Source organism: Triturus cristatus, chromosome 6 (genome assembly GCF_964204655.1).
Source record: "Triturus cristatus chromosome 6, aTriCri1.1, whole genome shotgun sequence".
Lineage (NCBI taxonomy): Eukaryota > Metazoa > Chordata > Amphibia > Caudata > Salamandridae > Triturus > Triturus cristatus.
Genome location: NC_140589.1, coordinates 1,136,817,844 through 1,136,832,043, shown reverse-complemented (window position 1 = coordinate 1,136,832,043; position 14,200 = coordinate 1,136,817,844). Strand labels below are relative to the sequence as shown.

At 45.2% G+C, this 14,200-nt stretch overlaps 1 protein-coding gene across 5 annotated transcripts in view; it reads right to left on the bottom strand.

Annotated features, from left to right (window-relative positions):
- TTC13 (tetratricopeptide repeat domain 13) overlaps positions 1 to 14,200 on the bottom strand; it is a 1,316,170-nt gene that overhangs the window by 741,604 nt on the left and 560,366 nt on the right. For all 5 annotated transcript variants that reach the window (XM_085612046.1, XM_085612047.1, XM_085612049.1 and 2 more), the window contains exon 12: positions 11,650 to 11,806. In XM_085612046.1, coding sequence (XP_085468172.1) covers positions 11,650 to 11,806 — 157 coding nt within the window. The remainder of the gene's footprint in view (positions 1 to 11,649; positions 11,807 to 14,200) is intronic.

The window sequence follows — 14,200 nt, the reverse complement described above, 5'->3', positions numbered from 1 at the left end:
GGAAACCAATGGATCCCCCCTCTGACCCTGCAGGGCCCAAAGGTGTGGATCCGGAGGGGTCAGGATCCTCAAAAATGAGGCGCATAGCCTCATAAAATTCTCTACGTTGAGCGGGGATTGCTCCAGCTCCCAGAAAAATGGGGAAGCAGGGAGCTGACCCAGGCGCAGATTACGGAGAACAAGGCCTTGAACACTGAGGCTCCCTCGTCGTGTCAGCTGACCTACGGGGAGAAGTTGAAGCACGCTTCTACTTCTTGTGCTTCTTGTTCCTCTTACCTGAGTGTCCCAAGGATCGTGAATGGGACGAAGAGGACTTGGGACTCTTGGAGAGGTTCTGGGACCTTCCTCTCAAGCGGGACCAAGACCTTAAAGGAGCCGGGCATGGTGTCGCCTGCTGGGAGGCAAGCAGCTTTGGGACTGCTCCCTCAAAGCTTTCAGAGCAATGGCCCGGCAGTCGGAGCAAGACTTCGAGTCGTGGTTGTGCTCCAGACACCACAGGCAGACCAGATTGGGGTCTATCACCGACATGGCACGATGATGGGCGCCGCACGGCTTGAACCTTGAAGTCTTCCTAGAGGACATCCTACACAACAAAAAGGGGGTCGACAAAAGGTTGAAAAAATCCAATCAAAAAGTGACAGAGGGTAGCTCTCTCTATGAAAGAAAAGAACTGACATCAGCGTGCTGAGGTGGCGCTTATATAAGTGACGCCGACATCCCTTCCAGTTCAAATGACGCCATGCAGAGCAGACCAACGCCACCTACCTGCACGCTGGGGTATTGCTCAAAGAAAAACGTCCAGATCCAGTCTGACACATGGGAAATTAAAAGGTAATAAATCTGCGGCTTGATGGCTCTATCAGATTTTGGTCTTAACTTCCTGGGTAGGAAGATGAAGGTCAAGAACCTCTGCTGTCCTCAGCACAACCATCGCAAAGGAAGCACTTTCCTCAGAATGAGGGCCTGGAGGTGAAATCAACCCAGTGTCCGGAGAGGTATCCAGACCACTGGCATCCTGGAGATCTTCCCACCAATCGTTCTTAGGGTAAGGCCAGGCAAACCCATCCCCAGCATCATAGCCACAATTATCCAAATCAGTACCAAGCAACTCTGAGGGGCAGGGGTACCGTATTGGAATCAGGGGGATGGCCAACAGGCTATGGCTTTATGAGAGAAGCTTGGGGAATTGGTTTAGGACGGGTTTGGCGCAGTCTCGGCATTAGATAGCACAGTGGTTTGGCCATCATCATCCGGTGTCGATAGAACTGGAGTCAGTGGATCACGGTCTGGCATGGGATGTGGTGATAGAAAGTGAACCTGTACCGATATCTCTCCGGCACTGGGAGCAAAGAGCGGCCTGAATGGCGCTGAGGGAGGACTAACCAGCAAAAACCATGTTGGGAGGCCTCTTGGCTCCTTGGAGCCCAAAGGTAGGTCAGAGGGAGACGGTAACGTGACAAAAGGCCACAGTATGGCATCCCAAAATTGTACAATCTGCTGGAGCGGCATTGGGTTGCTCTGGTACGAGGTTCGGAATTGGCTCAGAGGGGAGACGCCTTGGATAGAGAGTCTGGGAGGCACATTCATATCCTCTGGCCTTCCTCAGAAGATTGAGAGAGGCAGGAAGATGACGAAGTCTGCTTTAACTTTGTGTTTTTTTCTTCAACTTATCCAAAGATATAGATGGCGACAACAATCAGTCACAGGACCGACCTTGGGATAGGGACCTCGCTTGGACCTCAACCAGTCATGATGTGGAATCTTGTGGTGATTCGCAATAAACAGCGTGGCTTCTAGCCCTTGGTGCCCTTGGGGTGAATCAAAGCACAGTCACTGCAGGTTTTGGGAATGTGGTCCTACCCCAGGCACCATGGGTAAACCACGTGCTGGTCTGTCACAGACATTTGTCTTTGAAATTCCCCAAAAGGTTTAAACCCTGAACATTTAGGTGGTAGTGTTTACTTTGCACACAGTAGGAAATATATTTTTGGAAAAAAGTTAAAATCACAGTCTGGAAGAGATGAGGGTTAGCTCCAGATTTGCATCTGTTGGTGCAGAAAGAATGGAACTGATGTCAACTAGCCTGGAGGGGCTACATGGGGTGCCGTGCATTAATCCCAGAGTGGAGTGACATGACTGCAGAGACGCAAGATGCCAACTATCGGCACACAGGGGTTCTGCTCAAGATGTTTCCAGATCCAGTCTGATTCCTGGGGGGAATATTCAAAAGGTAAGGAATTTGTGTTTAGACTGCTCTATCAGAAATAACAGAATTTGGCAGGCTTGCTTGTATTCAAATTAACTGGGAGAAGTCTAAAATGTTCCCCATACAATCAGGCTTGCTCTCGAATAACTGATCCGCTAGTGTGAAGTTTCAGTCAAAAATCTGGGCATTTCCATTAACAGAGAAAGACAATTGGTAATCTGGGACAATTACAGACTGGCGCTGGAAAAATTAACAGGACAGATAGAGAGAGGAATACAGCTGTTGCTATCTATGAAAAGCAGATTTGCCCTGCTAAAAATGCTAGTGTTGTCCAAATGTTTATATCTCTTCTCTAACTTCGCAGTTAGCCGTAGTAAGCACTACTTTGTAAGACTGTGAACGTTAATGGTCATGCTGGTATGGGGTAGGCAGAATCCTAGAGTGAAATTTAAATTTGAGGGGCTCACCAACAACCATATAAAAGAGTGATTTTGGGGTGAGGGGGGGGGGGGGGCATGGCCTAGCTGTGGAACATGGCAGATGCATGAGCGACAAGCTCTCTGGCTCAGCAGATATCCTGAACCATCCGGCAGTCTGCAAGCCCCGATGTCGTGAAGGCTCGCAGCGCTGCACCCAGGGGCTGCTCTGGGGAGTTGGACCTCGATGATGCTTTTGCCCGGGAGCCGGAGCTGGACAATGAGTCACACTGCCTACAACGGAGGTGCTCCTCACCTGAACTGCGATTAGACGCCTGCTGCACCCCACCCAAGCCCCTGTTGCAGAGGTGGGATATCGGTAAAAGGGGGCACAGTCAGATTTCTTTCTTTTCCCTGCGGCCTGTCGGGCAGGGCCAAGGGCAGACCCAGGTGATGTGTCGGCCACGCCTTCTTTGCTGCTGGCCTACCGGGACCAACGTCCAGGTGGATCCTGGTCTGGAGGGGCCATGCTGTTGCCTGGGAAGATCCTAAAGGGGAGCATTTTACCGCAGAGGTCTGCAGGGAATAGCGCAGCACCTGCTGCAATCAGACATCCTCCTTTCCCCACTATGCTTCATCAGAGGAGAGCTGGCTCCTGGGGAGCATTGTTGCGGCACTACGACCCCGCTCAATGGTCCTCTCCATCACTTCTCAGGCAGGGGGACCCGTTGGACGGTTTGGAACACTGGGACACAATGTTTTCGAGTCCCCTCTAATTATCTTGCAGCACGGTTGGAGTTGGTCCACTCCCGTACATGTGCATTTCTGGTACTCATCAACACATACCCTCCTCTGGTGATACAGTTCTGTCAGCAGGGAAACTGCCTTCTTCCAGGGGACTTGGATTACGTAGCACGAGGTACTGCTCTTCATGTGGGTCTATGGACGTATGCACAGTGTGTCAGAGTGGAGCCTCATTTTGACTGGTACAGGCTTCTCAGCCTTTGCCAGAGGGGTGGTACTGTAGATTAGGACCTGGACGCCATTTATGGAAGATAAGACACACATTGATACAGACGGTCAATTTCTACTTTCAGGTGGTGCCTTAAATGGCCATCCACTGAACCTTGGAGTCACTTACATTCCACATATCAATCACTTGCCTTTTTGGTCCCATATAACATCTGCCTTGAATGACTGGCCTAACACCCACTGAATTTTTGGGGGGATTTCAACATGATCCTTGATGCCTCCCTTGATCGCTCGACACCTTCGCTCTCTCAATTCCCTGCATTGCGGAGGTCGGTGTATCAACGACAATGGCACTGCCATTTGTCCATAGATTATACCTGATGAATAAAGCATCCACTGCGACAAAAATGTTCATTCTATTCCTCTGAGCCCAAATGAAATTCACGACTAGACAGGTTTGTTTGTTCCACGCCTATACATACAGTAGTATCCGCCATACACTACCAAGCTACTTATACATCTGGTTCTTGTTAGACCTGGCACCATTGGCGTGGGTCTCCTTCCATTTTTTGCTGTTGCCTCCTATGTTTTTGCTGGTCTAGATGCTTTGGACACTTTGCCACTGCTGTTCAGTGCCAAATTGCAAGTGCTCCCTATTGTAAATTGTTGTAATGGATTAGCGACTCCATGATTGGCTTATTTGATTTACTTGTCAGACCCTAGTACAGTACACCATGTGTGCCCAGGGCCTGTAAATCAAATGCTGCTGGTGGGCTTGCAGCACTGGTTGTGCTACCCACAGAAGAAGCTTGTAAAGCGTGGCTCAGGCCTGTGTGCAGTCTGGGACTGCCATGTCGACTTGGCAAGTGCACCCACTTGCCAGTCCCTAAACCTTTCCTTTTCTACATGTTAGTCACCCCTATGGGCAGGGTGCATTGTATGTAAAAGGTAGGACATGCCCTGATGTGTGTGGCATGTCCTGATAGTGAATTACAGCCAATTTAGTTTCTCACTATTGCAAGGCTATCTGTTCCCATAGGCCAGAATGGGCAGTTTGATTATAACATCTTATAATTCTAACTGACCATAGGAACCAGATCGGAAAATAAAGTTTAATATGCCTGAACTCAGAATGTTAAAATACATCTTTTAGTGTGGTTGATTTTTACATTCTGTGTTTGAAAATACCACTTTTAGAAAGTAGGTATTTTCTTGTCTAACCATCCAGTATGCCTGTTAGGTTTGTGTATTCCATGTCTGGTTTGTGAGTGACAAGGGGCTGGAGTGGGCTTTGGCTCCAGCAGTCTGATGGGTCAGGGCTGGGCTGAATAGGACCTGCATTGAATAGAGAGTAGGGGGAGGAGATTTCCTTTCACTTGCTTGAGCCTTCATAGAATAGAGAGTCTGGAGGAGCTTTCCTTTCAGCTACCTGGGCCAGGTCTGCTTTCAACAATGCTGTCTCCACCCCCTGCCAGGAAGCTGCACCAGGGAGGACAGAACTGGTTTTGGCTGGGCACAGACACTCTCTGCCTTCAGAGAGCAAAGGATTTTGCAGTATAAATATTGGAGCCCAGACCACAGAACTTTAGATCACTTCTGAGAATCAAGACGAACCTTTGCCAAGGAGAGAAAAAAAGAAAGCTGAAGGAGGAGTCTGACCCTGTGCTGTGTGCTGTTGGAGTTGGCCTGCAGTGATTACTTATTGCCAAGGAAAGGAGAAAAGGAACTTTATGTGTACTTTAATCATCTTGAGGAAGATCTCCAAGGGCTTGAAGCTGAGCTTGCCTCCTGTTCTGGAGTCTCAGGGTCACAATGACTTCACCTCCAGCTCCCCCTGAATTCCCTTGCTGGGAATTCTACCTGCAGAGAGGCGCCTGCTGTTGTTTTTGGACCTCTAGAGACTGCGTGTCGCTGGGAGCTGGAAGCGCGACACAACGAGGAAGAAGCCTGTCGCCGCCGCAGCTATTGCCATTGCATCGCCGAAGAAGCATGCCACCGCCACAGCTGTTTGCTGCCGCATCGCCGAAGAAGGGTGTCGCCGCCGCAGAGGTTGCCGTTGCATCACCAGAGGAGCGTGTCGCAGGGCCTGTCGCGGCTCAAGAAACCATTGATTTCGCCGCACCGCCGTCAGGTGTGCACGCATCGCATCCAAGTTGTCGCATCGAAGACACCATTTTGGCGCATCGCACCGGATCGCCGCATTGCATCGAGGTGCCATCTTGTCGCATCGTAACCGGAACGCAGTAAGAAACTGACGCATCACCTCCTCTCCGGTAAGGAACCGACGCATCTCCTCCCCTGCGCTGCAGTAAGGAAGTTTGTATTGCATGACGCAGCCAAGGTACTTTGAGAGTAACGCGTTGCATTTACCATCTACATTGAACTAAGTTATTTCTACCATTTTAAAGTCATATTCTTGATATTGTATTCTGGATTTATGTTGTTTGGTCTTGTGTTAAGTCAAGTAAAGATTACTTTTTTTTCTAAGCTGGTGTGGTGTCCATTTGTAGTGTTTTCACTGTATTACTGTACGTGTTCCCAAATGCTTTACACACTGCTTCTGAGATAAGCCTGTCTGCTCGTGCCACGCTATCAAGGGGGTGAGCAGGGGTTATTTTAGGAGTGTATCCCCCTTTCCCTGACTAGAAGGAAGTGTCCCTATTTGGACAAAGGTGCAAACCATTGCCATTTCTAACATTTCTCTTCTTCCATCTTTAAACACTGCACTTATTTCTATTCTGCTGAAACCTCATAAGGACCTGAAAGGTCTAGGTTTGTATCGCCCACTCTCCATCTTAAACACTGATTATAAGATTTTGGTTATTCAGCTACTCCTGACACTGCGCAACATAATACACGACGATCAGGCGGGTTTCGTTCGTGGTCGTAACACGTCACTTAATCGCCACTTCCTTTGTTATGTCAAAGATTAATCTGCATCCTTGTACCCCAGTAGGTTGTGCATAGCTTTTGACTTGGGGAAGGCATTTGACACCCTACATTGAGATTACATGCACAAAGTGTTATGACTGTAATTGATTTCCCTTGGAGGAAATGGATTCATGTATTGTATTCTGTCTCTACAGCTAAAGTGAAAAACAGTAGATGTGTTTTAACTTCATGGCCAGTGTGCAGAGGCACCAGACAGGGCTGTCCCCTATCACCACTGTTTGCCATGTCAATGAAACCTTTGGCTGAATGCATGCACTTACACAGGGGTGAGTGGGGTATCCCAATAAAAGGTCATACTCTCATATTTCACTATAAGCCGACGATATTCTGCTTTATGTCAAAGACGCAACATGGGCCTATCTTCTATAATTCAGATCTTCTCAGATTCATCAAATATTTCTGGGCTAAATATTGCATCTTTCCTCAGCAGCAAACATGCAGATTGACTCTTCAGATGAGGCTCGATCCCAGACTGAAGAAGGAAATTAATACATTCAGAAATCTTGGGATCAACATATATAATTCCCCTGCAAATTTCTGAGATGGTAACCTAGGCAAGGTGTTGAGATCTCTTGACTCTCTAGGCTTCTTTACCCATTTCGTGATTGGAAGGGTGGCCTTAGTGAAGATGGTGGTCCTGGCCAGTCTTCTTTATTATGTTGCTAATGTACTTGTACTCCCTCGCTCCTTTTTTAAACAACTGATCTCCTCTCTGACAGCCTTTCTCTGGGACAGCAGACATCGCTGGGTGGCCCTAGCCACACTGAAGCTGCCGGTAGAGGTGGAAGGACAGGCTGGATTTCGAACGCTACTATTTAGTAGTTCAGTTACAGTGGTGTACAATTCGCTTAATAAAAAGACATAAAATCCAAAAGAAGGTTGGAAAATAAGGCACAGTACTGCTCAGTAAAAGTCCAGGAGCAGAATGATGTGGGTTCCAATTCTGAGTGGAATCCCAGCTAACTGCATGGCAGGTGCCAGAGTTAAAAGTATACAAGGGAATTAAAGGGGAAGGAACAATAAAAGAGAAAGCTGCACAGGCAATGTAACACGTGGGTAATGTGCTGGCTCTCTGGTTGATCGTTCTATGAAACGGTGCTGTCCATGAATTACTTTAAGGACGGACTGGTACATTACCTTCTGTCTCCTCCTGCACGCTTCAACCATCCAACCACGGTTTTGCTCCGTATTGCTACGTCTTGTTTATCCAGAACAAATCGGGTTACTGCAAAGCAAATTCCCTTTGCCTCTGCTATTCCGATGGAGGGCCAACAGGCTGCTTGAGACGGGGACATTTACGTTCTTGCCATGCAGCCGGCTTCTCCACGCTAGGGGATTTATTCTTTAGTGGGAGTTGATGGCCTTCCCCACGCTGATGGCTGAACTCAATCTTCCACCGGGGTAATTTCTTACCTATAAATGCATCAATCTCTTTATAAACTATTCCGTATAAGTTATAAACTAAACTAACGCAAGTTGACCAAGCCCTTAACGTAGCAGGCACACGGGGTAAGCTCATCCAGTGGTTTTACAGGGCATTTTTGCAACAGATCGATACTTTTCACTTCCCCTTACAAATGGAGACAGACTTAGCCCAAGTCATACATGACTCAGATTGGCAGAGGATATTGGACTACCCCCACAGATTATCTCATGGAGCCCATTTCAAATGTGTACAATTTAATATCATCAATAGGGCCAACTTTACACCGGCCAGGATCGCTTAGGCCTTTCTTGGCGCAGCCACTGGCTGTCTCCGATGTCTGAAGCAGACCTCATTCACATGTTATGGGCCTGTCCCTCTTTACAGAATTATTGGAGCAATAGCATGTGAAAATTAGCGAATACAACTAGTCTCTCTATACCGCAGACGCCTGCAGGAGAGCCCCTTTAGCCTTTTCTCTTGCCCTGTTAGGTTCTTAGACCTAGCCCTGCTATTGGCCAAGCACTCAATCACAATACGATGGAAACATAACAGCGCCCCTGCTGTAGCCACCCGGGTCCACTCCATGGGCGTAACACAGGCCCCTACATCCCCCGCAGTGCGGGGGGGGGGGCCCTCAGCACTGCACTTCGGCCAGGGAGCTCCTGATAGAGTCCGGAGGGGACCCCTCCACGTACCTTGCAGAGGGACCCCCTCAATTATCATTACGCCACTGGTCCACTCAATTTCATGGGGCCTAGCTGAGAACACATTACTAAACAAAGAGGAACAGGTTTAAGAAAGTATTTCATATCACAAGCATGGACACGCTCCTTGAGCTGTTTAAAAACATTACCACAGACAACGCCCACCCGCCATGAAATGTCCCTTAAGTTCATGTATATCTAGAGCGCTCTCTTTCTTTCTGTAGAAGTTTGTTTGTGACCATTGTTCCCTAATGGGTCAAGATAGGCAAAGGGTGAAGTCTCCTCTAGTTGATCTTCCTCGAGCCTCTGGAAGATGTAATAAATCTTTAATAATGCTTACTGGCTCAGAATACTATATTGACACTGTTATATCAAGCACCGGGGGAAGGGGGTGGTGGAAAGAGACCAAATAGACATAGGAGAGCTAAGAACAAATAGACAAAGGAGACCTAAACACATTTTTTGCTATCTAGCTGCCCAAGCCTCTTAAGTTTATACAAACAGTCTGATGAACCCACTAGTCAATATGGACTATGGACTATGGCCAGAGCGGCTGGCTAGGTAAAGATCTATCCCCGTCGGTTCTCCAACTAACTAAATAGCCGGCACTTCCCCGATACTAAAGAAAGGGGTGATAAACAGCATGAGGAAGGCAGGTGTGCAGCAGATAGGCCATCTGTTTCCCAATGGAAGGTGTATGTCCTTGGAACAGTTTCAAGTAGGCCACGCTGCGACTTCATTAGACATGTTTTCCTTCCTTAGAGGTAGACAAGCAATATCTCCTAATATCTCCTAATTGGCCTCCATTCCCATACTTCTTACACAGACCGACATGGTAAGATCATCAGGAGGGAGGGTGCGGGTCTCCAGACTGTATAATTATATACAAAACACTCTGCAACAGTGGACATAGAGCGATTAAAAAATGGGAATTGGAGGAAATAGACGGTAAGATTTGGAAATATTGCTGTGCCCAAAAAAATATGGTATCAATTAACTACAAACTACTACATTTTCAGTTTCTGAGTAGGCTAAAGTGCCCTGTAGCTTTCTACGCAAAATTGATCAATCCACATCTTCACAATGTACCAGATGCATGCATGATCCTCCAAATAGTAACCATTACACTTAGTACTGACCCAAGCAGAAGTTATGGGCACAGAAAATGAGGGAATAGTAGAAATTTGCATTGAATGGAAGACCCTGACACAGACCCTGAGACTGCTGTTGAGTTATGCTGAGACATTCCTTAAGTTGCTCAGAAGATTAACTGCAGTATTGATATAACTGGTGTAGAGCAAAATGTTGCAGTGGTGGATGAAAAGACCAGCCAGAGAGTCAAAGTTTTACAAAAAAAAAAAGTGGCAGTAGTTGTTGGGGTTGGTTGTTAAACCTTGAAAGTATTATTTATGTTGTCATGCTCATAACCCACTGCTATGACTTACGATACACAAAACATGTGCAGTTAAGTACTGGTGTTACAGCTGATGTTAGCATATCACATCTAATTGTCGCAGCTTACTACAGGAGACCTTTCTGAATTCCAGGAATTTGTGAATCTGCACCTAAACAAAAGGTGCAAACATACCATATTATATTTTGAAATGTCTTTGTCAATCAGGCCCTAAATTAGAGGTTTTATGTGGAGTACCAAGATGTGTCAGATGGTATGTTCATATTTTAGAACTACATCATCGCAGAGATCAGCTAAAAACTGTCTGTTCAAGGTCTGCCCTTTGTGGACAACCCATACTAGTGGGTGAGGATTCGGCTGTCTGCGGGATCATTTTCAGAGGGGAACAGTTTACAGGATATTATAATTCGGACAGTACGACAAACATCAATGGTAGCAGAGCGCTTTGAGAAAATATTTAAATGAATGCAATATGGATGTCATTGGAATTGCCATGTTTAAAACTTCCTATGTAAATCAGGCCTAATTTACATTAGAAAGGTCACACACTTATGAGTAACAATTTTAGCATCCAAAGCTCAATAGTCTTACAATCTCTTTGCACATTTTTTTGTTTTAAACTGTCCCATTCAGCACTTACAAATATGTATGGTAGTTCGAACTTGACTTTTCCCATGAGGAACAGGGTCAAGACTGATTTGCCTATGGCTGGGTCTGAACTGGGGTGGCAAAGTTAGCTAATAAACGATGATGGATTCAACCCAGATCGAATAGTGACTGGGGGCGAGTGTCTGAAAAGTTTCAGCGCTCCGTCCATCATCTCCTTGTGTTTGCAACAGTTTTTGCATCCTCAGCTCTATAGTCTTTCAATCTCTTTGCTCGAGTGCAGTTTTCAAATTGTAAAATATAGGCATGTATATCAAATGTTTTTAAAAAACCTGCCCCATTCAGTACTCCCAATTCTGTATGGTATATTTTCTTTGCATAGCATTTTTGGACTTCCAGCCCCGGACGAAAATACATGGGTAGGCTTGACACATAATTGTTAGTTTGAACTTATGTAACCACGAACAAATCTTGTGATTTTTATTTCTGTAAATGAACGAAGAGTGATTTTTCACTTGAAACCTTTAAACAAGTGTACATAATAATTATAGCATTGTGAACCACTGGTATTGGTTGGATGTGCATTCCAAATGCATTCAAACCGATAGCATCTTGATAACGATCCTAATCATATCACTTTCTCTAAAGATAGTTATAAAATATTAGAAAGCACCTTTGATACAACTACTATGGAAACTTTAGGCAGAAATCAGAAACTTCTACTCCAAACTAGTGTGCACCATTAATTAAATGCAATCATCATCTGCTCTTATATAAATTAACTGCCCTAGTGCAGGTAGAATAACACCTGCAAGAACCATGTGATATACAATATGAGAATTGAATATTCAACAATCATTGCAAGAGTATGATAAAAATGGATGATACAGTGCCTATATGCCCAAGTAAGAGCCATTTCAAATTTGAAAAAAATATTTAAAGAGGAAACTCACTTTATGTGTGGCTGCAGTCCTGGTTGTTCTTCATAATCTTCAATAAGAAAAGGAAGATTTTTTGCCCAATGGTCCTTAAAGTTTCCAGGAAGATCAGTATCTATATTATATTCAGTAACTGGAGTATCAAGATGCGCATGCATATAACGAGAATACTCTGTTGAATCAAAAAAGAAGGGGGTCACATTAGATATTGGTATTTGCATTGCATTTACTGAAACCCAACTGGTTCTTGAAAGCAGGTTGTTTAGCTGGTAGACAAACATTATACGAAAAACTTTAGGCCTTTCCTCTTTGCGCATTGATTCAGTTTCATAAGTATACGAATAGCTTTCTTTAACTGTAAGACGTTATCTGTAATTTAGTCCTTTCACCTAGACATAAACATAGTCCTGACATATTAAAGTTAGAACAAACGAACAAAGATCCAGAGTAAAAGTGAGCCATTTTTATTTCTTGCTTAGAGATACAGTTGGAGTAAATGGCAAAGAGCATGGTTTGAAAACTATGACCCAACAGACCATTAGGTTTAGAAATAGCAAAATATACATGGTACTATGAAGGATCAGCACTGTGGCTTGACGGTACTTTGAAAATTACGATGGGGAGGAAATCCAACCTCCTCAACACTCACTTTATCAAACAATGTATTAAAAAATTTCCTTTTGCACGCCACTTACAGTTATTCTTGTTATTCTACATAGTTGCACTTTTGCAAAGGATCAAAAGTTGCTAAGTTATTTACATGCACTAATGGCCTTCAAGAGTGAGTAATGGCTACAGATCCATGTCAGTGAGAATCTCTGAATATATATTTTTTTAAATACAGGCTACCAAAGCAGCTAGACTTGCAAAATATTTTACTTCTCAGTCTAAAGTTGGTGGGGCAGGGACAGATGATATATACATGAAAGCCAGCAGCTAAATGCTACCACGGGTACATAATCACTGGTAGTGCAAGAGCCGACGTACAGCAAAGCACTTGGCCTTTCAATATGTTTCAAAGCAGGACTTAATCAAGAGGATAAACATTAAATGGGATAGAATATGAAGGGTGGATTGAGACTTGTGTCTGTTGTAGAATGTGTGTACAAAGAAAATAATGTATGCACCTGAGAGAAAGGTTCAGGCAGGAAAATGTAAATGGGCAGAGGGAGAATTAATGGCACCCATCCAGGGGAATAGACAGATTGACAGTCTTGTTTATCAAAACAGCACACCATTGCCATTGATAAAAGTAGATCCCCATGTCAGCGATGTTGCTATGTACAACATTCCACTGATCCCCAACTACATTTGAACAGTGCTATAGAAATACCTATACATACGCTGCATTTTGCCATTTAGTTTAAAACGAGCAGCATTCCACTTTTATGTAGAGACAGACGGATTCTCAGTTGTTACTTAGCGAGTATCTTACTAAGTGCTGTTTTCCCTTGCATCTGGTATTTTTAGTTCAATATTCACAATGAAAAATCAACCATAAGATTCAAAGTTTAATAAAAATCATGACTTGATAGCTGGATAGGATACTTGCCTACCACGAGGCAACTAGAGAGCTCCAATTTGTTCTGGTTGGGACTCTAAGTAAACAAGCATTGGCATAGCCAATAGGTCTCGCCTTTGGGACCTTATAAGTGTAATTATCCTGCACAATATCCTTGGTGCAACAACATCAAGTGTTGCATGGCTAAACACTTATAAGGTCCCAAAGGCGAGACCTATTGGCTGTGCCAATGCTTGTTTTTTTTTTGGGGGGGGGGGGGCAGGGGGGGATACAAAAGCGCCTTGTAGCTACTTCTCGGAATGAGGCGCCGCCCCGTCAAGGTCCTGCCCCCTCCTCACATGTAAGATTGTTTCTTCAAGTTGGCAGGTATACAGAGACCAGTTGTAAAACAAGAGGAGCAGAAAAAGTCAGTGGCGCACTGTGATTGGATTGCCAGAGCTGTCACGCTCCTGCGAGGGAAGCCACTGTTCACGGTCTTAACTGTATTAGAGGAAGGAGGCCGCATCCTCCCGTCAGGAGCACAATGTTCTGGGTTCTCTGAGATCAGCCGTGAAATGCCGGATGCGATGATCATTTTCTCTGTGCGAGGCTCCGACAGGCTTTTCTTGGAGGCTGTGTGTGTACTGGACATGGCGCGGCAAACCCCTGGTCCTTCCCCTGTCAGGAAGCACTTAAAATATCATGCTTCACAACACCTCTTCATCTGATAATCTTCTGCAAGCGGCAACTCTTTAGTTTATTGCAGTTTATCTACGTGCACAGATAGCACTGACTCATTTTTCAAATCGTATGTCTATGGGAATTGGATGTGAAATTGTACCCTCGAAGGGAGATGATGCATATCTTGTTAAGCGTTACATTTAGAGCTTTTCTAAATCATGTGCTGCTACTTGGAAAGCATAACTGATACTCGAGCTCTCCGTGAATCCCGTCCCCCCTGGTTGGCCCACACAGATCAATATATGTACAAATAGCGCCAACATCTCTTAAATACACATGCGTAAAGAAATATAAACATTTCACCGGGGGACACAGCCAATATAG